The 24385-nt window shown below is 36.6% G+C and overlaps 1 protein-coding gene across 10 annotated transcripts in view; it reads left to right on the top strand.

Moving 5' to 3' along the window:
* DCUN1D4 (defective in cullin neddylation 1 domain containing 4) overlaps positions 1 to 24385 on the top strand; it is a 51403-nt gene that overhangs the window by 9754 nt on the left and 17264 nt on the right. For 4 of the 10 annotated variants that reach the window (XR_011809195.1, XR_011809194.1, XM_038179041.2 and 1 more), the window contains exons 4-11: positions 5472 to 5501; positions 6825 to 6939; positions 15809 to 15900; positions 18303 to 18373; positions 19272 to 19363; positions 20132 to 20240; positions 23684 to 23788; positions 24245 to 24350. Coding sequence is in view for 8 of the 10 variants with exons in the window: in XM_038179041.2 (XP_038034969.1) it covers positions 6869 to 6939; positions 15809 to 15900; positions 18303 to 18373; positions 19272 to 19363; positions 20132 to 20240; positions 23684 to 23788; positions 24245 to 24350 (646 nt within the window). In the remaining 2 variants the exon portion in view is untranslated. The remainder of the gene's footprint in view (positions 1 to 5471; positions 5502 to 6824; positions 6940 to 15808; positions 15901 to 18302; positions 18374 to 19271; positions 19364 to 20131; positions 20241 to 23683; positions 23789 to 24244; positions 24351 to 24385) is intronic. The other 6 variants (XM_038179040.2, XM_038179042.2, XM_038179044.2 and 3 more) reach the window with 4 other exon arrangements.

Below are 24385 nucleotides of genomic sequence, written 5' to 3'. Positions count from 1 at the left end.
TTTTCAATAGATGTCTGAGGGCTATTTCTTAGTTCCAAATTTGTTTTCTGTTCTATAAAATGTCATCATTTTTTAGGCCTTCATTCCAGGTGCCTGGTACCAGCTTGCTGCCAATTCTTCTTCACCAGCATTTGAGCTTTGCGGCTTGATAACTTGCAGCATTTGTTGCCTTCTTTTGTACTTGTTCCTTATGAGCTGGCATCTGCCTTTATTTCTTTTTCTTCATTCCTTTCTGTGTTTCAGGCATGATACCTAAAGAGGAAGGAAAATAACTTGTTGGCTTCAAGCCCCGATCATTCAGCAGAACAGTTCTTTAAAAGTGGCCATATCTGTCCTACCATCTGTCTCGAAGTTGTTCTCTATCCTGAGGTGCTGGCTATGCGTGCTGATGTTACCCTGAGCACTTAGGAGAGTGGAGAGAGCTGTCAGCTCCTCCTGGAGATTTCTGGGACAACCTTGTAAATTTAGCACACTCTTAGCCTAGAGCAGTAAGAGATATGTAGGACTGAGTTGTTTGGGATCTTACTGAGCTCACTTGGGGCTTGTATGCCCTCCTCCATACTGCAACAGGTGACTTTATTTCATAGTTGCACTGTCTTACCCTGCCCATAAAAGGCTTCTATCAAATATTTTCTGTCAGTGTCCTCAGTGGTTTTATATTTGAAATGAGTTCATCACATTAAACTTCATCAGAAGAGGCTGAGGCAGCTAGTTCCAGACAGCCCTTCTACTGTCCGTTTGTTAGGACCAATCCCCATGGTGATCTAGGTGCTTGAACTAAACACAGATACATCCTGATTTTGTGTACAGAAATACATTCTGTAATCTTTGTTTACCTTTGATCACAAAAAGCTGTTGTGAGGCGTGAGGTATTGGTCTCGAGGCAGTCACCTTCCATCACTAATCGATAAGAGTAGGTGTGCTTAATGTATTTGCAATTTGTCCTATCTCTTGCTTGGCACTTCTACTGCGAAAGGTTAATGTAAGAAATCAGCCTCAGAGCTCTCATCATCTTTCTTGGAAGGTGTTTGAGCATGTTTTTGATTTTAATGAAATGCTTTATTCTGACATTTGTGGTTATCTCATTACCTGCATTGTATTTGTTTTAATTAAGCTTGAGCATGTTCATTGAATGAGTTTGGGCAAAAATCCTAGAAAAGAATGTAATTTTTTTACAGTAGCTATGAAAGAACCTTTAAAACCAGGAAGGAAGTATGAAATCAGAGTTGAAAATAGAGGTTGCTCTACAGATTAGAATATATTTAGATTTCATTCCAATGTTTTTTATGCTTCTGCCCTGTTTTATATCTCCTTTTAGAAAACGATGAAGCCCCAGCATATGCATAAGTTCTAGCCTTCAGTTCAGTTGAAATCTGCATTTGGTTTCCCTCGTATGAGCACAGATAGACATGCAGGGGGATGTTATGGCCTTTGTGAGTATAGTGCAGTGACATCTCGTGTCCATTTCATATGGGACTTGACAATTCTGAAACATCTTACACAAGAGTCTTATGTAAATCTTAAAAAAAAAAAAAAAAAGTTACCTTCACAAATTGTTTGATGTATTTAAATGTTAATAATTTCTGTTCTCCAATAAGAACTGTCAAGACCTATTCATTTTGTTACAGACTTCACAGTAGTGAATAGATGCTGTGTATTTATTTGAGGTTTTCCATCCAGAACTCATTTGACAGTAATGTTAGGTCTACAAAACATTCCTTGGGTGTTACCGAACCAATCTAGAGGTGATTTTTGTTTTTTGAGATTTTTTTTTTTCACGCTCTGAGTCTTTTGGAGCAAGCCTTGTCCTTAGAGATTCCTATGCTTTTTCTGATGTATATCATGGTTAATATTATTACAGTGGGGGCCCTGTTTTGGGAGTGACTTAATACACATCTAAATTGTGTTCAGGCTTCTAAAAGCTATTTAGAAAAATGGAGTATTTCAATTTTAGGTTAACATTTGTAATTAACTTTAAATGCTTATTACATTTATTTTAAAGCAGTTGTTTCTGATCTAACAATAACTGTACCGGACATGTAAATTATTTTGGACAATAATCTCTCTTCTAAGTATTAGTATTTCTTTTCCTGGAACCAGAACATTGGTATCTAACAGTTAGAAGATGGAATTTTCAAAATTCCTTCAGTGATTCGGGAACTAACATAGACCTCACTTCAAAATACGTGTCACCTGCTGTAATTACACTCACATAACATGTGTACATGTGTTAGCATTCAGTGTGTTTTATAAATCTGAAAAATAAGACTGTAAATGTGTTGTGGGGCTTTATCAGCTGTTGGTAAGGATCACGGGCGTTCATTAAGTATTTTTTTTCCTTTTTTATTATTATACATATTGAATTGGGAAACTGGCTCTTGGTTTTGAAATGGTAGTCATTTATGTCATGACTACGAAATTAGCAGCTTGTCAATAGCATACATTAAAGTAATGATTTGATTATTAAATTGTAACTTGCTTACCTATCCAGACTAAAATGTCTTGAAAAGTAAAAGTGCATAAGTACATATCCTGTTGTCACCTGGCTGGTTTAACATAAGGAGGTAATGCCTTCAACAAAAACAAGGCTTCAGTGGTTTTATTGAAGCTTGGGGCAGAGTGGTGGGGAGATTATTTTGCCAGTACTTTTTTTTTTTTTTTAATTGTTTTAAAGAAGAAAATTTTCTTGAGTCCAAAGCAATTCTGTAGTCTGGAATTCAAGATAGAGAGGAACTTTTTTCCTGTATACCTGCTTTTATGAGAAGACTGCAAATTTTTTGATGCTTTGATGAGTATCTTGTTTTTTTCTCATCTCGTATCTGAAAAACAATGACTGTTAACTGTGTTTATGGTGGTCTTCTTGCATCATTAAGTGAGCAGCTGTATCTTTCCAGCTGCTTCAGCATTCACAGTTTGTAATTATTTTTCTTTTGAAACATCCATCTACTTAAACATCAGAAGAACAGGAATGTTTACAGGCATTATTTAGAAAGAAGGTGAAAATTATGTCAGTAAATCACTTCTATAGGGACACAGCTTGTAGAATTCGTTTTTATTGACCACTGTTTTTTCTTTTTTGCTTATTTTGGTTTTGTTGCTGTTCTAAGAGTGTTCCTCTCTGTGGTGCTTATCTTGGGCATTGTTTTAAATTTCTTGGGGTGGATTTTAGCTCTTGAGTTGATATTTCCCTTTGTCTCCTGCAAATCGTCTCCTGCAAATTTGGAAGTACTGAATAGAACGTTTGGCAAACAACATTTATACTCGGCAGGCTTTTGGCTGATGGTGACTTATTCAGCAGCCATTTGGAGGCTCTACCTTGCAAATGCTAGCTTCAAGTGTCAAAAAAACAGTGAGAACTAGGAGGGTTCTGCCAATCTTGAGTTGAGACCCAGGAGTAAGAAACTTTGAAGATAATCACATCAGAGAAGCTGCGCTTGGTAAGTAAAGTTCCTGTCAAACTTTGCATGAAGTCAGAGGGAGCTGCATGTGCATTTGCAGATGATCAGGCCTGTGAGAAGTGAAATAAGTTGTGAATAGCTAGACCTAGAGTTTACATGTAGGATTAGACAGGTCTGTTTGGAAAAGGTTATTAAGTTATTCTGTAAAATCAGAAATTGCAGGAATTGAAACAAACCCAAACTCAGATAGTTGTTAGCATTAGATGGGGGTAACAGAAATATCCTGCTTTGTTCACCTTCCAGAAATTATTACAAGGAAATTATAACTACACTTCAAATTCAGTATACTGACTCTGGTAACAAAAATATATATTGCTCAAGTAATGTTCTTATAGTCATGCTCTTAGTAGTTAATAGATCATTCAACAGCTAAAACATTGTGAAGATTTGGTCCAAAACTTAGTTAATAAGTTGTTAAATCTCTGAAAGCAAGTGCAGTCAGTATGTTTGTCCACCTGGTGTCTGTGTGTGTGTACATACGTATTTAATAGCCGCTTACCAATTTCTGAGCCCTCTCTTTTCTTCCCTTTTCTGTCAGTTTGAGAACTGCAACTAGATACATTCAAACCAAGAAAGGCTCTAAGTTTTTTGTATGAGTTATTGGAGAAATTGGGGTATGATGAAATCTATTATCACTTTAAGCCTTTTTATCAAGTTTGGCAATCTTCCTAAAACTGTCCTATTATTTAATGAGAAAAGGACTTCAAACAGGAATTCTTGGATTATTTTTTTTGGTTTGTTTGGGGTTGCAGAGCTGACAAAATGATTGTCCCATTCTGTAACATTCATTTATTTATTTTCATCTTTTGCTGTGCATCTCTTTTTCACAGAAGCCTTGCATATTTCTTTTCCCAATCAAATAACAAGCATTAGTGGAAGTAAATGGGAAAAACCTAGAGGGTTTGGTTTGGTGTTTTTTGTTACGTTTTACCAGCATCCAATGCCTGTGGCCATCATAATAGTTTTTTTAAATAGAAAGGTATTTAAAAAATCAAATTGTTGTCAAAGGAGTGAGGTGGTTGCAGGTTGTTTTCCAAGTACTCAAGTACATACATATTTTTCAAAATAATGTGTTCATTAGCACATATTTTTGTTTATTAAGTTTAGTTTGTGTCTGGGTTTTGTTCATAGATCTGAATCTGTTGGCTGTCTTTAGCCATCTGTTAAGTTCTGTTGTTGTCTTAAGTGTTTTTAGTTTGTGTAGGCTTTCAAATAAATACTTACTGCAAGATGTAAAATGTGATTTAAGAAGCCATAAAGCATCATACTTAGAGTAACTCATGGGAATACAGTTTTGTGGTATCATTAATTTGCAGGCATAATGAGGTGGAACAGGTAACATTCAGCAGATTAGGTCCCTTAGTTTCTTTAATCTGGGTAGCCAAATGTTTGGGGCGTCCTGTGAATATTTGATAATCTCTGGCTTACCCATTTCAACTATCCCTGATATTTTTGAGAAGATGAATATTACTATTGTTAATATCCAGCCATTATTATGTTTTCATATGGTAGGAATTTATGGGTATAATGCTGGGAAGTTTTTTTATAACTAGTTAAATGATATTATCAATGCATAGTACTCTTAAAGCTTTCTTTTGAAAAGGTAGTGTCATTATGGACATACTTTCCTGGGAGGATGCAATTATGGGGGAAGCATTAGTAAAAAAAGAGGGGAAGAAAATAATAGTAAAAATAATAATAAAGAAGTATAGGAAGAATTTTTGAACTGGAAAGGGTGGAAAGAGTATTTTTTGAACTGGAGAGATTAACTGTTCTTAATAAAAGTGATTGTAAAGGTAAGATCATAGAAGGCATAGTAAGTGCAAAACCTTTATTAGTTGAAACCAAGTTAGTTAATGTTAATAATTGGTTTGAGCATCTTGCCTAACACTAGAAAAATCCTTACTTTCATATACATCATAGTTTCAGTGCATGTTTAAAGTAAAGTACATGTAGAGTACTTTAAGGCCTGTGAGGCTGTAAGGTTCCTTACATGTGTTTCTCCTATAACAGGAGAGAGACTTTCAAAGATACGAAGAATAGGTAAGCATAAGATTGCTGTTAGTATTTGTTGGGAATTGGGCCTCTGGTTTCAGTCTGTTCCCTTGGTGTCAAAAAGCAGTAAAAGTGTTTTTGCTTGCTTCTGTGCTGTGTTTTAAAATAAAAGATTTTGTGGACATCTTAATAAAGCATAGTTAAACTTTGGATGCTGTTGAAGCTAAGAGAAGGTAGCCTAGGCATGCTGTATTTCTTCATGTTTCCTTGCAAGTTTCTTTGGCATTGCTTTGTGTCTGGATTTTTATACCTCACCTCTCCCTTCTTTTCCTTTTAAAATTCTCTGCATAACACTTAGAGCTTTGATAGCTCGTTTCTTGGGTGTCCCATATGGTCTTCAGTATATGAAAGTAGGACAAAATTCTGCCTGGAGTGTTAGCCTGTTGCTTTCATGAGGCCGCAGAGACAAACAACTTGCTGTGGTCAAAAGGGCTGATCCTGTGCTCTTCATTGTGCTAATGCACAGACAGGATTGTGTTATTTATTCATTTATTTATTGGTTTTGCTTGGGTTAATTATTTACAGGTTTGGTGAGCTGGATTAACACGCTGAAGCTGACAAAAGGAAGGAATAGGAATATGCAGCTGAGAAAAGGGGAATGGAGGACTGCCACTTGACCTGACCATCATGTGTTTTAAAGTGGCAGTTTCCTACTTTTGAACTCCTCACTGTTTGAGAACTATCCAGTCCAATCAAATCCAAATGATACAGCTACTTTTTTTTTTTACTTGTTGTTGTAGCTCTTCAAAACTAACAAAAAAACAACAACAAAACAAATCACCCAACAAAACCAATCCCCCTCACCAAAAGCAAATCTATCAAACAAAACCAAGAAATGAACAGAACCTTCTTTTCCCCTTGCTCTCTGTATAACAAAGAAAACTAGGGGCTTAAAAGTGAAAAGGTTATGTTTTCTAGAGGTATGCTGCTCTAGTATTTGGGTCATGTCTGTATTTAAGAAAAAAACAACTCTTAGAAGTTGTGATTTGAATTAATTACAGAAAATTTGGACTGAAAACTAAAATACATCTTCAGGATAGTTCTTGCCTTTTGTTAGACTGAAGTAGCATTAGCAAAAATGTATATTTTGGCATAGTTTTGGCATAGCACTGACTTCAACTGAAATCTGATCATAGAACACCATGTAAAACAGATTTTGCTCTGGAAAGGGGACCGTTTATTTTGTATTTTAAATCCACTAATGTCCTCCCTTCCCTTTCCTTTGTAATATTATGCCTATTAGTGGATGCAGTTTATCTGGTCTGCAGCAGTTTCATTTCTATGTACTGGTGTTTTTAATTCCCTCTGTAGGAAGTCTCCGGTCTTGCAGTTCATCAGACTGCTTTAGTAAAGTGATGCCTCCAAGGAAAAAGAGGAGACCTGCAGCAGGAGATGATTTATCTGCTAAGAAAAGTAGACATGATGGGTATGTCATCTTACCATGGGCTAAGACTGGTGGAATATCTAAAGATGAACAGCTGATATGATCATGTTTTCAAATACTAATGGGAATGGTATTCAAATTTGGTTTCTTGATGTGGAACCACGGCCTGTGATTAAACTATGGGATATTAATAAGTTCAGTTTGCTCCTTACCTTTTTCTAGTCATACAAAAAGCTTGCAGGGAACTTGTGATCTTGTTTGCCAGCTGTCAAAAGAGATGTACTTGCTTGTTCAAAGACTTCTGAGGGATACAGTAATGTCTTCCTCTATATGTGCATAAGATCTAGATTGGGCATTCTCAATCTATAGCCTGTCAGAAAAGTGAATGTAACTGTAGCCCCTCTGCAGCCACAGTTCTAACCTGAAGTTCTGCTAGTCTGTCCCTCTCACGTTGGTTTTGTGCTGAAGATTGCCAGGCAAGGTGATAGCTGATGGCCGGGTGGTGACTGAGGTGGTGCTGCTCAGCTTCCCTCTGAGTGGGTTCTAACTGTGTGCACGATCAGTGTGCTCTTTGGCGTAGGTGCTGCACTTCTGGAGATGGTGTATTTTCTGTGTATGCTCAGTCAGCCTCCTTTGCATCACGCAGCAGCCATTGAGCGTGCTCCTTGTCTGCAAGATGCAGCCGTTACTTAGTGCACTGAACTCAGAACTTGTGGGAGTACAGGGCAGTGCACTCCTTCATGACAGCTGCCATCACACCTCGGCGGCAGGCCTCTAGTATATACGAGTGTCCTGATGTAGAAAAGGGATGCATGCAACCAGAAAGTTTGGTTGCCACTGCATAAGCCAGTGAGCAATGAGCTCTGTTACACTCGGTATTGCAGGTGCCTCAGAAAACACAAGCTTCCATAACAAGTAGATAGGCAGAAAGATGCATTTCTCTTCCATCAGCCAGAAATGAGGCTGTGTACTTTCCTTTTCTTTCACTAGCATGAGTAATCATAATGCTGGTAGCCAAATTAAGCCTCTGGTTATGCCTCTATAACCCCATTGTGTGTAATAGGGTTGCACAACTATAGCTGCACTGGTATTTATTAAGTGATCTGTTGGAGCAGAAGGAAGTTTTTAACTTTCCCTTTCGTCGCTTTGCATATGTGAAACTAGCAAGAGCAAAAAAGCAGTGCATGTTCTAAATATTTACTCTGCTTTTGGAAAAGTTAAAAGTGAAAATACAGTTATGTTTCTAGAATCTATGTAGAGAGGTTTACAGAAATTAATATACGTCCTTTTGCTAAGACCCTGATAATAAGACAAGCCAAAGCCCCTAGAAGGTAAGGTTGTCTGTAGTAAGAGATACTGATCTGTAAGAAAACAATGAGAAGCTGATTTTGTACTCTGTTAGTACTACATATAATCATTAAGAGCTTTTTGAAAACATAATTGGAAGTATTTTTTTGTAACTAATGTATCTGGTCTTCATTCTACTGCAATCTGAAGTTTTCTTAAAGCAGATTGAGGTTTCCCCCTTTAGAAGTGGAGGTGAAACCAGATTTAACAACCATGGGCCACAGGGGAACATCCTTCTGATGTGGTTCCAATTTCTGTATTCCTTAACTTCTAAGGTTTTGGGGCTATCTCAGCTTCCCTCTGTTTAAGCTTCCTTTCGTTTTGGTCTCCAAGAAAGTAGTTTGAATTTCATCATGACTGGTGACATGAATTCATTTCCTGCATATTCAGCTTAGTCTTAGAACCGTATTTTCTTTCAAGGAAAGATTTCTTCAAAGTTGGCTAATGTCCCTGTAGCCTGTGAACAGGTTAGACAACAAGCAAGCCATCTCTTACTTCCATGCCTTTTAGATGGAGCTCATGCCTGTTCTGTTCGATCTTTCAAGGTTGGACATCTCAATGTGTTAAGCAGGAATCTATTGGAAATCAGGAACCTGTACAGCAGTATGCTCTTGTAGACCTGTTTGCAAAACTCTTTCCTTTGACATTATGTACAAAGAATGCTGTACATAATAAAACCAGTATGGGGTAGTGCAATGCCAGTATATGAAATAAAAGGTTTCTGGGCTCATTTCTGTGCCATTGCTGCCATTTTAGAGGCAGACTTCCTAGAAGCTGCATGCAGGTAACTCACGTCTCTCTTCAAGGGACATTAGCCTATGTAGAATGTGTAGCAAAATGTGAAGCAAAAAAGCTAGTCAGAGTCTGTTCTTGAATGTCTGCTTTCAATGAAAAACAAAAAGTGTGCTCTTAAGGACAGACAACACTCCTGAACAGAGGGGTGATTTCAGATCTTTGTGGAATGATCCATATTTTGTATGTTTCTGAGTTGTAGCAGCCAGCTCACAGGGGGAATGTTAACAAATAAATGCAGTAAGTGTTCATCAATTTGCTTTCAGTGTGGAAATGTTGGGTAGTACTCTGCAGGTTATCAAAGGAGTGTCATTATTAAGGGTGTCATCACAGCAGAGACCGAATGTTGATGATTTCTCCTGGTTTGTCTGCACAAAAAAAAATTATATTTTAATCCTTTCATGGATAGTTTTGTTGGATGATACTTTCAGTTTTCGCTGTTTGTGTTCCTAAAATCACTTCAATTATGGAATACTGACAGTAATGTTTTTGAGATATTTATTCTTTCCAGAAAGCTTAGTTCAGCAGAGATCTGTTCTGAAAGAAAGAGATTTCTAAAGGCTCTTTAAACTTACAGACCCTAAATACATATGGTAACGAAAAGCTTGTAATAGCCTTCACTTTCAATTCCAGGCTGTTACAGCCTCATCTTGAAATGATTAGTGGAATAACGATGCTGGCTATTGAGGAAAGTATTTATAGGAACAAATCTAAATGTTAGTGAAGTTATTTGGGAGTGCTGTTCTCATGCATAGACTACCTATGAAAAAATAAAGATCCTGTTGTTCTTTAGCATCCTACCTGTGCACAATAGGAGCTTGGATTCTATTAATATTTTCACCTTGAACCATGCATGTAGTATTTGAGTGGGAGGGATTTTCTTTTTTGCCAGATGATAAGCAGTGAAAATAACTGTGTTCATCTCTGGATAGCAATAAAATTCATCTTGTCTTAGAGAATGGCATTTTAAGTAGACAGTTTAGTGCACACACCAGAAAATAATGACTTGAAGACTTGGTTTGTATTTCCCTCTTGGTTTGACAGTCTTGACCTTATTGTTCTTACAACTCTCACAGTCTGGCATATTCTCAAATTGGACTTGCAAATCTGTATTCTGTATGTTACTCTTCCATCATTGTGTTAAAGGGCATAGAAAAGGAAAAAACAAGCTTCATCTGAAGATAGTTGCTAGGTAAGAGTATATTTCTATGTATCTGTTATGCCAAAGATTGGATTTTGAGAAAAATGAGCCTTGTAACATAATGTCTTCTTTCCAATAGTCTCATCTGAAAAGAAAATAATTCTAGTCATTGCTCCAGAGTTGTGCTGAGGGGAAAAATCTTACAGTTATAGATATTTGGACTGTAGAGTGATGAAAACCAGGGAAGTATATCTGCTTCCTTGAAAGCTGTGTTTTCAAGCAATTAGATCCACAGGTCTAACACATCCTGGATGTGTGTGTGGATCACGTAAAGACATAGTAATATGAAAAACAAATTTGTGTTATCAGCCCCGTACTGTATAGTGAAAAACTGAAGTTTTGGAAACACAATTAACACAATATTATTAATATGGGAAACTAAAATAGGAGCATAACTAACCTTGGAAGTTTTCAAAACCTTTAGTATTCAGAGGCTTCTTCATTCCTCTGCCATTTATCAGCTGGCTTGCCATGCAGGCAGCCTGTGTTACGTACTGTCATGGATGTCTAGACCGTATTCCTTGGAAGCAGATGTTTTCAAGTAGGCACAGATGTAAATGCCTTTTTCTATACCTTTTCAGTGACTTAATAGTTATAAAGAAACTTAACTGGAAGTTTGTCAGTATGTATGCTGTTATACTGTTTTTTAAGTGAGCCTTGTTAAATTCAGAACATCGGTTAAAATGTTTAGGGATGATTGTGAGCCTTTACATAGGGAGGGATAAGACACCAATGTATACAATTTACCAGTCAAGTGAATTTGTCCTGCAAGTTGCTTTAGACGGTCTTTGTCATACCTTACAAAAAAATCTTTTTACTTGATTCTACCATCGTATTTATGAAACTATTGCTAAAACTGTTGTTGTGAATAAATTAAGCTTAACAAAAAAATCCTTTCATTTTGTTGCACGGATGAAAACTCTCAACTAAAGCTTTAAAATAGTTTAATTGCAATTAATGAAAGTAGTAGGGGCATCTTCTTCAATCAAAAGTTTACAACGTTCAAAAAATAAATAATCTGAAAGCAACTAGTTAGGCAGTGCAAAGCTTAAAAGGAGGTGAAGTTTTGGTTGCGTAGAAACAAAGCAGTCCAGCAAAGCTGCAGTTGGTAAACTTGTTAGTATTTTCATTCAGGAAACTGGACATCTGAAATGAGCAGGGTGTAAGTCTTCAGGAGGGGGTTACCTTTATTTATTTTTCCTTTTTTTTGAAATAAGCTAATGACCAGATTCTGCAATCAAGAGAATGTTTTGTATGACCTAAGCTTTGTACTTTCACTGACCTCATTTTGAATATTTCAGAGCCGTGCAGCCCAGAATTTGCTGTGGTAGGTGGAGCTTAACAAATTCCAGTACAGCTGAAGCTTGCTCAGAGCATGAGTGGATTCAACTGTAATAAATTGAAGAGAATTACCACTTGTTCTTTTGCTGGAAGTATCCACGTTCTCTTAAGATGGGGTCTTAGTCACCCCATAATACCTAGGTGGAATCTTCATGCTTTTACTTTCCCACCAAATCAGGTACATAAAGAGGATGTGAAAGGCTTAGATACTCAGGTTTTGTATTATTTTGTTTCAGTCTAAACATGGCCTTTTGAGTGATAAACTGAATGCTTCATCTTTATTGCAGGGATATTTCCATTTCATAGCTAACAAGAGTAATGCAAAAATAAGAAATGAATGTGAGGAGTCAGCTGTGAGGTTGGTGTCTGATTTTAAAAAGTTGGGATTCCTTGCCCGCTGTGCAGTAAGCCAATCTGCATGCTATGTTAAGATACTGTTTATATCAGATTTGCACAAGTCTAGGTACCAGGTGGTTTACTGCAAAGCTGGCAACACTAAGAACTGTCTGTGCCACTATTTATACCGTCCCTTATCACTCCATTTACATGTTTGTACAATCCCCTAGCCTCCAATGACTACAAATTACCTGACATAACAGAGTCATTCTGCCTATCCTCAGAGACGAAGGGTCCCTTGTTGGTCCAGGGTCTCCCATCCCGGGGGTGTGATTTTTACTATTATAATGAGGATACTTCACATTAGAATTCTTCTAATCTTTGTTTTTCAGCCATCTGCTCAGGTTAGGTTGATTGGTGACATGTTAAGTCGGGATGTTTCCCTCAAAAATGTAAATGTAATGGTCTTCCTGATGAGCAGTTCCTCAGTTAATCATCCTTTAGATGTCTCCAAGTCCTGGGTCATCTTCACACTTTCTCAAAGTACATATTTTCTCTCTTTCACACAAAACAAAGTGTACACTGATATCAGTGTATACTTGAGCAGTTCGTTCACTTCTGGTTTGTGACTGAAATTCTACAGGTTTCTATTTTATGGACCATCAGCGCATAAACAAGTTACCAAACTGTAGTGTCGTCAGTGTAATTGTCATGCTTCTCTTTGAAGGTACTGGTGCTTGGCATCTTGAGACAGCTGTGAGCCACTGACAACTTGCTGTTTAAACCCTCAGATCTGTTCAGTAGATGCTGGGGGTTAACAAAGTATTCAGACATCTACCCTGTGCGCTCTGGCAGTTTGTATTCATCTGTGAGATGAATAAGAGACGCTGTCCTTAGCATGAAGACAAGGCACATCATCTTACAGTACGTACGGAGACATTCCAAAGACAGGAGAAATATTCTAAGGTACAACATGCATGCCAGACTTCTCTGTCAGTTTGTGGTTTTCACCTCTGCACATTCGTTTCTTGAGACAATCAGATCTGGACTGATGGTAGTTCAGAGGGCACAGTCTTTGGAACCACGTTTACCCAGGGCTGCCAGGTTGGGCTGGCTGTGACAGCTGAACTGGGCTTCCTTCGGCTATGATCTCAGATGCTTGTCTAGTTACTTGTCTGTATCTCCCTCTCATCTCACTTCCCGAAGCAATTCAGGGCTTAGGAGTCTCTTGCTAGTAAAAATAGCTGGTTTGTCTAGACTGGGAGGGGAAACTCATTTGGTATTTAGAGTAAGCAGGGAGTTAATGGACTTCATCTATACATGAGAGCTAACTAATACCAGGTTTGCTTTGGTGTTACCTGCTTCTGTCATTTTCCTTTTCAAGTGATCCTCGTCTCACAGAATACGTGCTCTGCTGATAGTTCCTTTAGGTGGATAGAACAACATCTGTGAATCATCCAACTGTTCTTGTTGCTTTGTTGCGTAGTATTGTAGCCTGTTTTCATTATACCGATAAGGTGTCACATCCACTTGTAATTGATGTGTAGTAATTAGCTTGTAGCAGAGGTTAGGATGGCCCAAGATGATATCCTTTCTGTTTTCTGAGTTTTGTGAAGTAGTTTCTTACCATCATAGCTTGGAAGATCTGTAATCAATTCTTGTTTCTGAGAAACAAGATTCCAGCTGCCTGATACTAAGTTTCTTGAACGTTAAGTTAGAGGAAAGAGCATTTTGCATTGAGTTACTTGGCTGTGTGTTGGGCACACATGGACTTACATGTACTCATGAATATTGTTGTTTCTTCCAGTTCCTAACTGTCTTTAGCCTTTAGTACAGCAAATGAGCTGCAATTGCTTATCAGTCCTGTGAAAACTTGTCATGCTTAGACTCAATGAAAGTATAAAAATGGGTGCTTTTTTGTTCTAATTTTCCATTCCTCTTACACATACAGTTTCTCTTACACCAACTGTTATTGTTGGTGTCTTGGTTCAGGCGTACAGTATTAACTCTGCCACTTGAAGATGCAGGAATCCTTTTTCTGAAATACTTGGATGATCCAGAGCTCTGTCAATAAATGGTTCTCGAGGGTTCCTTTCCAGACCTGCTGTTCACCTACTGACAGCTAGTGTGTTGGTGAGTTAAGTGAACAAGCAGGTGAAGCACTTTCTTATCAACCCTTCATAAGAAAAATACATTTATTCTTGTGGTGAAAATCTGTCTTAGGGAACCACACTAACTTTCCATGCTCCAGGCCCTTAGACTAGGTACTTAGACTCCTTGAATAAAAATGTTGAACAGCTCCTGCTACAGTCAGTTTTCAAGTTTGTATTAAAGTTGGTGTTATGAGTCTTGGGTATATAAATATTTGTTCCTGAAATGTGGATGGATGGCATTTGACTGCAAGGTTTCAGTTTGTTGCAAGGTCAGCATGTTTCAGTACGGTGGTAATTTTCCTTTCAGTCTTGAAATTTCTTCAAATTTTCATTGGTATTTGTCTTCCAATTAGCAGTTTCATTTTGCTCTGACCAGTATTACTTTTCTAATAGTTAATTGCTTTTGAAGAACTATGACAATACACATGAAGTAGTTTGTGTGCTCCTGTCAGCGTGATGTGTGCCATTGACTAGAGAGGGTTCCTTGTAGCTGATAGCAACAGGCATCAAGGTAGAAGATGCTGGGATCAGTGTACCAAGCTCATAAGTACAGACGTCTTTTACATGCCTTTCAAGAAGGACAAAGTAGTGATGAAATCAACTCCAAATTACTTTTATCAAGTTATTTCAGATTGGCTAATTGGTTCAAGGAGCACTTAGTTGTCCTCCCCCAGCAGGGTTTGACACTGTAAGAGGAAGGGGCAGCATGCTTGGAACATTTACAGAGCTGTTCCTGGCTACCTGCTCTAGTCCAAGCCATTTGTTACTTGGCTCTATTCAGCTTCTGAGCCTGAGCTACTGCAGAGTGATGGAAATGGTTCAGAGAGTGTATATGCAGCAGTGAGCAATTACTTGGACTGCTGAGTCTCTTCCCTTTAGCAGGCTGGCACAAGTGGTATTGTCTCTGTTTCAGAACTGAAAGTCTAAACAGGATGGAGAAACTCATCGACTTCTATTGCACATTCTGTGTTTGAGGTGTTTCAGATACTAAATTCAGGAGACTGGTACTTCAGTGGCATTTCTTGAATGCAGGCAAAATTCCTTAAGCTTTTCATCTGAGGAGAGCATTACCCCAGTAGTCATCTCTGCGGGGAAGGCAGTGCTGCTGATTTAGCTTTTCACTTAATTGTTTACCCCATGATGAAGTTACTGTCAGTGGGGACCTGTAACCTGGGGGTTGTTTTTTGTTGTTAGTTTTCTTTTTTTCTTGTGTTACCAACTTACTGGCCTTTTAATAATGTTAGTGTGTGGGTCGTGTCTATTTCAGTCCTTATGCTTCTTAGGGAATTTTTGAGGAGGCAAAAAGAGTATGTGAAGTTCTCCTCATTAACTAAATAATCAAAAATACTTGAAGTCTGTGTGGGACCTGTATTGACTGTGACGTGAAATCACTGTGGGTTTAGACCCACAGCCAAGATGCAGCCCATCAGTTGATTATGGTGATTGCTAGTATGCACAAGTCTTACTTGCACAAAGTGCTTTGGGGTTGAATTTGAACCAAACTCTGTTAGGAAAGTTCATTTACATGAATAGCTTATGGACCAGTTGAATTGTGACAGACTGAGCAAATACACAAGGTTCAATAATTCTTATTCTGCTAAGCAGTTCCCAGAATGACTGATTATGAGGTCAGAATGTTGAGTAAACTAGTTAATGAAAGAAAATGTGTTGCTGCTTATAGTGGCTGTTGACTAAAAGGTTGCTTTAAAAAAACTGATAAATTCTTTTTTTTTTTTTAAAGTATGTATAGAAAATATGATTCGACTAGAATAAAAGCAGAAGAAGAAGTCTTTTCAAGTAAGAGATGCTTAGAATGGTTCTATGAATATGCAGGTAAGGGTGAAATGCAAATTTCTTCCTGATAACAATTTAATCTACATTGGAATATGAAAATTGCATTAACTGATCTTTTCCAAGACTAAATACGGAGACTTTTTTTGTAACAGATTTAAAGAAGCTTTTCTTATGTTTTGCATAGCATGAAGTTGTTGAAGAGTTCAAGGGGTAATTTTGTCTTTGTCTCGATTCTATAAAAAGAATGGAGGAGGTGTGTATCTTGAAATATTTTAGAACATGAATACTTTACTATTCCAATTTATAGTAAAGCTGTACTTCTGTCCAAAATGTTACCTCTCTGGCTTTAGAGGTCATACCAGCTATCACGATAGCACTGAGTAGTGCAGAATTAAGCTTTAAGGGATGATATGTCTGTAATTCAAAACTAACTAACTAAATAAAAGGTAGGGAAAATAATAAAATAAGTTATGTTGCTGCCAAATGTGGTCATAGTTTCAGCATAGAAGCAAATAAATTCAAGTATTCCATAGTCTTGTCTTTGAGCATTTTTCCATTACAGAGTATATGGAAGGTTGACTGAATCATTGCCCTTGTGTATGTATTCATGTATTGTTTTAGGATTATTAATTATCACCTATGGTCACGAGATGATCCTTTAACAGTAAAATCATGGGGTGTTGTTTTCATTTTTTCTACACGTGCTTTTCTGAAGGGGAGGACTTGAAGTATGGGTAAAAATAATCTCATGACTCTAAAGAAGACCCAAAGAAAATGAAATAGGTGGTTGACAAAAGAAATGAGGTCATCTTGCAGTTCTCTGATGTTGTTTTGGATAACATTGCTCACAGTTTGTTCTGTTTTGTCTGCTTCTTACATGTAATGAAGATTGAGTTAATTTGATGTAATAAAATCATTTTTCTCTTCTAATAAAATTATATATACTAAATTAATTAGAGATCTCACTTGTCTGTTGCAGTCTGTGAGAGGAGATTCAAATTCAAGCCAAATTTAACCTGTTAGATTCTGCGCCTTTCTGACCAGCTTGATTTATTTTTTTTACTCTAGCAACAGGGATAACTCATTTTTGTCAAGACTTTGGTGGAGAGAAGGGATGAAAGGAAGGCTGTGTATGAAAGAACTTTTGGTTTTCCATTGGCTGCATACACCAAGATAAAACAGAGAAAAGTGGAGAGTATGATCTTGTTTACTGTATTGAATAACATTGTAAAAAAATGAAACTTCAAATAATAATAATCTCTTTTGTGCTCTTGCTTTAGTCTTCTTTATGTATGCAGACAGTTGACACTGCATTTGTTTTTTCTTTTTCCCTGGTGTGTCTTTACGTTACAGAATGAGTGTTTTTTTAAAGGTTCTTGTGTACACTCAGAAGTGTGAGTGGGAAGATGTCATAGGAAGATGGGAAAAGATATTATTAAACCTTGTTATTTCTAGTATAGTGGGTCACCTAATAATAAAACATACTGATATTTCCTCTATAAAACCTCTTACTTGATCTTTACATTGGATGAAAGTAAGGATTTCTGCCTCTAATGCCTTTTTTTTTCAAAATGACCCCTTTTTAATGAGAATAAAATAACAAAATAGTTCAAATACTCATCATGCTTAAAAAAAAAAAAAAGGCACAACAACTGCACAATGCAATTAAGGCCTTTGTTTTTTTTTGTCAACAGCATAGGGGAGAAGCTATGAATATCTTGACTTAATAGCACCTGCTCTAATGGTAGTACATTTTAATAACATTTGGTTTTGAACCTTTTTTAATTTAAAATCAGCAAAGAAATAGCTGCATGTAATTCGTATCTTCCTTCCCCATGCAATTACTAAAATTGACATAATGTGCAGCCATGTTATTATTGCCATATGAATAAACAGGAGCATGAGGTTTTTATTTCAGGGTCTTTTTCGTAAATGACATTTTATAAAGATAGAGTATAAATGAGACAATAAGGAATAAGATTCTGGGAATGTTAATCTCATGTATCATATATTTCTAAACATATTCTTATGTGATATGATTTTATGGTAACAAGATTCAAGCTGAGAAATGAGTTTCGATAATCACTGTTCGCTCATTTAACCATGCTAATATTACTTGGATGTTCTGCTAGTCTTAAGTGCATTCTTAAAGATCTTACTCGTTTACTCTTTCAAGATTGTCTCAGTAACTGGATAGAATAAAGGATGCTTGCAAGAGTGAAAAATTGTTCTCTATTTTTTTCTGTATTTGTTTGCAAAGGTGAGGTAAAGATACGAGTGTATCCAGGTCTGATAGTAAGTGAGGAAATACTGCATGTCAAAACAAACCAAACTAAAGCGTATGGAAGTTCGTGTTGTACTGTGTGATTACATTTCTCTTGTGCTCTAAAGATCAGTCCATTTTAATTTTCAGAGATATGTAAAATGTATTTTGTTTGCAGGCACTGATGACATTGTAGGGCCTGACGGTATGGAGAAATTTTGTGAAGACATTGGAGTAGAACCAGAAAATGTAAGTTAAGGCACCTTTTGAATGGAGCTTGGTGTATTATGATGTAGATGAACACAGATGTCTTAGTTATGTTAATTTTCCATCAAAAATTACAAATGGAAATTTTAGAGGGGAAAAAAAAAAGACAAATATAAACCAGGTTTAAATACACTTTTGGAACCAACTTGCCTTTATTCTAAACCCAAAGCTTTTAACTTGAGTAAAAATCTATTTTGGCTTTGCAGCAATCCCTTCTCTTTCTTTTCCCCACTTCCCTCCTGTCACAAGAAAGAAATGAAAAAAATAAAAAATTAAAGAAAAAGTGATGGTGTCTTCTCTAAGATAACACTGGAGGTTTAATGAACAGCTACAAGCTATTTTTTTCTAGGTGATTAGACTAGATGATAGAAGGTGATCTCAAATATTGTGAGCAATGTTAGCACTCCCATTATGCCATATCAAAACCCAAATAAAGAGAATATTGTATACATTTTCCAATTTATGTATACAGTATATGTTTCTCTTTCTCATATGTATATCTATATTCCTCTTTTTTTAATGTCAAATGTAACTTGTCTCAAATTTAGTGCTTAAATTTTGTAAAAGTTTTGTAGCTTGTACACTGTCTCATATTCTTCATATTCTACATTACTACAGTGGCATGGTATGAATGCTGCCTTGAAGAAGCAAGGTGGCTACTAGTAACCTGATTGATATTGCCTATCTTTGTGCAGCTGTCATTTTGTTTTAATTATGTGTAAGTTTGTGGTATTTAAATAATTTAACTTTTAAAGCAGTTGCTCATTAGCAAAGTCCTGAAAATACTGTTTATATGAAAAAATATTTGTAGCAACTGTTTGAAAAATGTGTGGATGATTCTGTCAATATTCTTCAGTCAGTCTTTTTTTCTCTTAAACAGGTAGTTATGCTTGTATTAGCCTGGAAGCTGGATGCACAAAACATGGGCTACTTTACATTACAAGAATGGTTGAAAGGAATGACATCGCTACAGTAAGTGCTTTGAAAAACCTTTAAGTTTTTTTAATAGTATTTCCTACTGCTTATGGTTATTCAGAGACAGCTTGAAATCTGACAGCTGCATGTTATATACAGTTGATTTAAAACGTCTGCAGTCTCAAGAAAACAAATGTCATGAGGTACATAGTTTCTATCCCCAACTGCATCTGTCTTTGTCGCTGGATTTATATATTAGCTTTCTAACCTTTACTGTCATTGCATATGAATTAGATATTGCCATGTTATTAGATTATGTGCAGTTTAAAATGCTTAATAGTGCAACCCCTTTTTGTGAATGGATTTTTCTTTCATAGAGTTAAGAGCTTTATGGCATACTTAACATAAAAGTAGTTGAATAGCCATGTTTCGTAGAGTGTGGGGGAAAGACTTACCTTACAAAGCAGAATCACGAAGACTGTGTATAAGTTCTATAGTTTTGCTGATGCTATAAAAGTATTGTTTCCCTTCTGTGGTTTGCTGGTATCGCGATGCGTAGACAAGATCTTGGTTTAATCTATTGGAGAGTGCGTTTTCTGCAAACCCAAACAACTTCTTATCAGAGTAACAGCATAATACTTCACTATTTTATCTAAATCCATTTCATGCTGTGGGTTAAATCAAGGCATCTTACTTATATACATAAACTCATACCTTTTGTGTTTTGTGGAGTTACGGGGACGCATTTTACAGATTCTCTTTTAAAAACACCAGGCATTTGTATAAGAATGTATGCTGTAAATTCACTCTTTGCTTTTCTTGTAGATGTGATACTACAGAAAAATTGAGAAATTCTCTGGATTACTTGAGATCTTTATTAAATGAGCCTACCAATTTTAAACTTATTTATAGATATGCATTTGACTTTGCACGGGTGAGTATTGCAGAAGGCCAGCAACTTTGGTTTCATAGGTAATGTTTAAAAGACCTTATGTTTCTCTTAAGTATGTTTCTCTTAAGATACTCAAGATTGCTTTCAACAAATGGAAATGTTCATGCTTTCAACAAATGGAAATGTTCATGTTCCTAAAAAAAAGTACATGCAAATTGACAGAATTGGAAAGGAAAAGTATAGGATGTTTTAGTGTTTAGTCACATTGTCACCTTTCTGCTTCAAATGGGAAAAAATGATTTAGGCCTTATTCTCTTGAATTTACTTCCACTGGCTTTATAATTACCCTATTTTTTTCCTTATTGTTTGATTTTTGTGAGCATAGATTTATTTAAAATGAGGAGGCATTTCTGCAAGTGGTAAAAATAATATAAGGTTATAATACAAATACTGGTTTAGAAAATTGTTCGAAGGTCTTCAATGATGTTCTCAGCATTTATTGAACAATATCCTGATAACAGCCTTCTTGCTGAGGTAATATAAGAAAACATAATAGGAAAAATTTGAATTGCTAGCAATTCCGATGGTTAAGTCTCTCATAAATAACTCATGCTGGTATAGCATTGCTTCCTGCAAGTCAACATGGAGAGTTTTGTGGTAGCTCGCTTTTAACCAAGCTGGATATGAGAATGTATGGAATTAGTATGTGAGAAACAAAAGACATATCAATGTTTTAATACCTCCTTTGCTGTGTACTTAACCCCAGCAGGCAGCTAAACACTACACAGCTGCTTACTTCCTTCTCACCGTCATACAGTGGGACAGGGGAAAGGGAAAGGAAGAGTAAAAGCAAAAAAAAAAAAAAAAAAAAGTCTGTGGGTTGAGATAAATGTTCATTAAGCAAGGGATAAGTGAAAGAAGAGAAAGAAAGAACAAGTGATGCAAAGGCAATTGCTTACCACCTCCCATAGGTAAAACAATGTCTAGCCAGTTCTGGAGCAACAGACAGTTAACTTCCCTGAACTTGCTCCTCTCTCCTTTATTCCTGAGCACGTTGCTATATGGCAAGGAACATCTTTGCTTGATTTGGGTCATCTGCCTGGTTGCATCCCCTCCCAGCATATAGCACAACTACAGTCTGTTCGCTGGGAGGGCAGAGAGAGAAGCAGAGAAGGCCTTGATGTTGTGCAAACACAATTTAGGTGTAGCTAAAACATTGCTGTGTTATCAGCTTTGTTTTGGTCACAGATGTGAAACAGCACCAGAGAAGCTGCCGTGAAGAAAATTAATTCCGTCCTAGCTAGACCCAGTACACCGTGGGGAGGTTTCTACTGATTTTGCTGAAAATAAAATGCAAAGGCTAGAAATACCTAACATTAACAAAGAAGTTCAAGGTATTGATGAAACATTTTGAATTGATTGAAAAGTCTTACTAATAGCAAATCTGAATTAGCTGGTGGCCTATCCAAAATAAGTGAAGAAACTTTAAAGGAGGACAGTGGGTAGAGAATTTTCAAGAGGTTCCAAACTGATCTGACAAATGTAGGTCTTAAGGACTTTTTAGACAGACAGATGCTGTGATACTGTTTGAAAGAGAGGCAGGTGTTTCATGGCTTGATGTTTTATCCAAAATATTGGGGGGGGGGGAAGATCTTGAAAAGACTAATAGTATTGTAAAAACAAATACTGAAATTTATCAGAGTTTATCAATATTTTCTGTCTACGGTATCCAAGAAAAACATTACAAGCATCTGGAATGCATGTTAATAATAAAAAGCCCAAAGTAAAGACAATAGGGGCTGATTTAATTAGTACTTGAGTGTGTGGGAAGAATTAAAGTATATAAGTAGTACTGAAAGTAAGATTTCTACTTAAAGATGTTGGTGACAAGTAAGGTGTAAACTGACTTTGGAAAGAGAATTAGTTTTTAGAACTATTTGACACTGGAAATAAGTGAAAGGGTTTGTATCATGCTAATATAAAGATGTCTCTGCAGGTTTCTCTTTCAGCATTATTACTAATTAAAAACCTTTGTTCATCCTAGAATTTACTTTATTTCTCTAGGTCAGATAGAGCGATGTCCCTCTTATATTTAATGATGAGAACATAAAACAGTTTGTGGCGTTTTTGCAGGCCTCCCCACTTCCCTTCCAGAATGAAACTGCATTAAATTCTGTCTACACAATTTTAGAAGTGAGGTGTGTTTGTGTTTCAAATGGTTTCAGGAAGATAGAATAATCTTGTGGCTAAGGCATTAAGTTGTCAGAGAACTGGGCTCTTGCTTTACCACGTCCTTCCTGTGTGATAAAGACAATTTGCATATGTTTTGAGATATTTTTAAAATAAAAACACCAAAACCCCTGTGTATTTTGTTACATGTAGACACATTACTGCACGTCCAGTGGTGAAGCATAGGGCTGAATTTTCTTTGTTTTATGTAGCTGTCTTGCACTGTTTTGTTAGGTGCTCCCTATATCCCTGCTTTTTCTGAAGTTAGACATTCCTGTTTGCAGTCATGAGTGCAAAAGTTACCAAGGTCAACAGTAGTCCATACAGGTTTTTTTTTGTGACTTCATTTCTGAATTGGTAGCTTAATTGCTATAATCAAGATATATGAGGGTGGTTTTTTATATCCAATCTGTCATAAAAATGTGTTTAATTTCAAGGCAACAAATGTAGACGGATTAACTACTTAAACCTATGTATGCGTTACTTTTCAAAATGTGCAGAAGTCATGTTATCAAATACATCAACATCAACTTTTCCACTAATCAGATGTAATGAATCTGCTAGGTACAAATTGTTCTTGTTCTTCTTTAGAAGACAAACTAACCAAACAAACCAAAACCCCACAAAAGCAGCAGCAATCAACAAAAATCTCCTCTCTCCACAAGCCATAAAATACCGCTGTGATGTTGACACAAAACTGGGTTAGTTTTGAGATGAGTCTGCACGTGTGAGGTGTTAGAATATTGTGTTCCCTCTGCTTGTCATCGGTTGAAGAGCAGAGCAAAGAACTTCCTCTGGGCACTCTCACGTAGTGTTAACTGATAGCTGCTTAGCTATCGTCTTTTGGTTCCTGTAGCTTCAAGAATACCTCAGGAAATATGTAGTGGTACTATTTTAAGACACTTATGGCTATGTAGATGCATTCATGCAATGTTGGTAGGGGTGTAATGGCCATTGTTTTCTTGAAGAGTCTTAAGTTGTGAGCAAGAGTATATTCCTCCTCTCAATACTTTCTCAAAAAAATTGTCACTGTTTTAGAAAGCATCCTATCTTTATAGCAGGCCATTAGCTGCGAGGAAGGAAGCCTTACTAGGGAGTTACATTTAAATAATTAAAAAAAAAAAGGTTAGACACTGCTATTTATTAACATGTTTTATGAATGTGTGAACTGTAGTCTAGGCGGTGGGGATGCTTGAAAAATCCCAAGATAGTGCTTTTTTGTTCCTTGACTTTTTAACTTTTTCTGTTTGACACAGGAAAAGGACCAGCGCAGCCTAGACATAAACACTGCCAAGTGTATGTTGGGCCTTCTTTTAGGAAAAACGTGGTCTCTTTTTCCAGTATTTCACCAGTTTCTAGAGGTAAGAAGGTTGAAATGGAATTATTTTATTTTGTCTGCCTTCTCTGACACTAGTTTAATTAGATATAAAATAAACAGCTATGATTTTTTCCTGATTTTTAAAATATACCAACCCCTCCAATACTGTACTTGTAACTGGTTATCTTTACTTTCATCCTGTTCCTCAAATCCCTGTGCTGTTAAGGTTTATTTAACATGGGACAAAGTATAGAATGTCTTTCATTTCCTTCTGGAGTTGTATTCTGTTGATGCATGGTTGTTCACTGAAAGATGCCTTAGTGGGAAACATGACATATTCAACACTGAGTTGACTATTTATTGTCTTTTTAAATCTTGTTTAGTTTTAGTTGATATAAATAAAATCGTAATTCATCAAAAGGCTTAAATTTTCTGTAAGAATATCTGAAGCTGAGGGAGTTGAAAATATATTTCAGTAATTCATGTTTCTTGCCTTAAGCAGCAATCAAAATACAAAGTTATCAATAAGGACCAATGGTGTAATGTTCTTGAATTCAGCAGAACAATTAACCTTGACCTCAGTAATTATGATGAAGATGGAGCCTGTAAGTACTGCCATATGTTGGTGTTGTAAAGTAAT

Source organism: Anas platyrhynchos, chromosome 4 (assembly GCF_047663525.1).
Source record: "Anas platyrhynchos isolate ZD024472 breed Pekin duck chromosome 4, IASCAAS_PekinDuck_T2T, whole genome shotgun sequence".
Taxonomy (NCBI): Eukaryota; Metazoa; Chordata; class Aves; order Anseriformes; family Anatidae; genus Anas; species Anas platyrhynchos.
The sequence above is the reverse complement of the archived record's forward strand: the minus strand, read 5'-3'. Positions and strand labels throughout refer to the sequence as shown.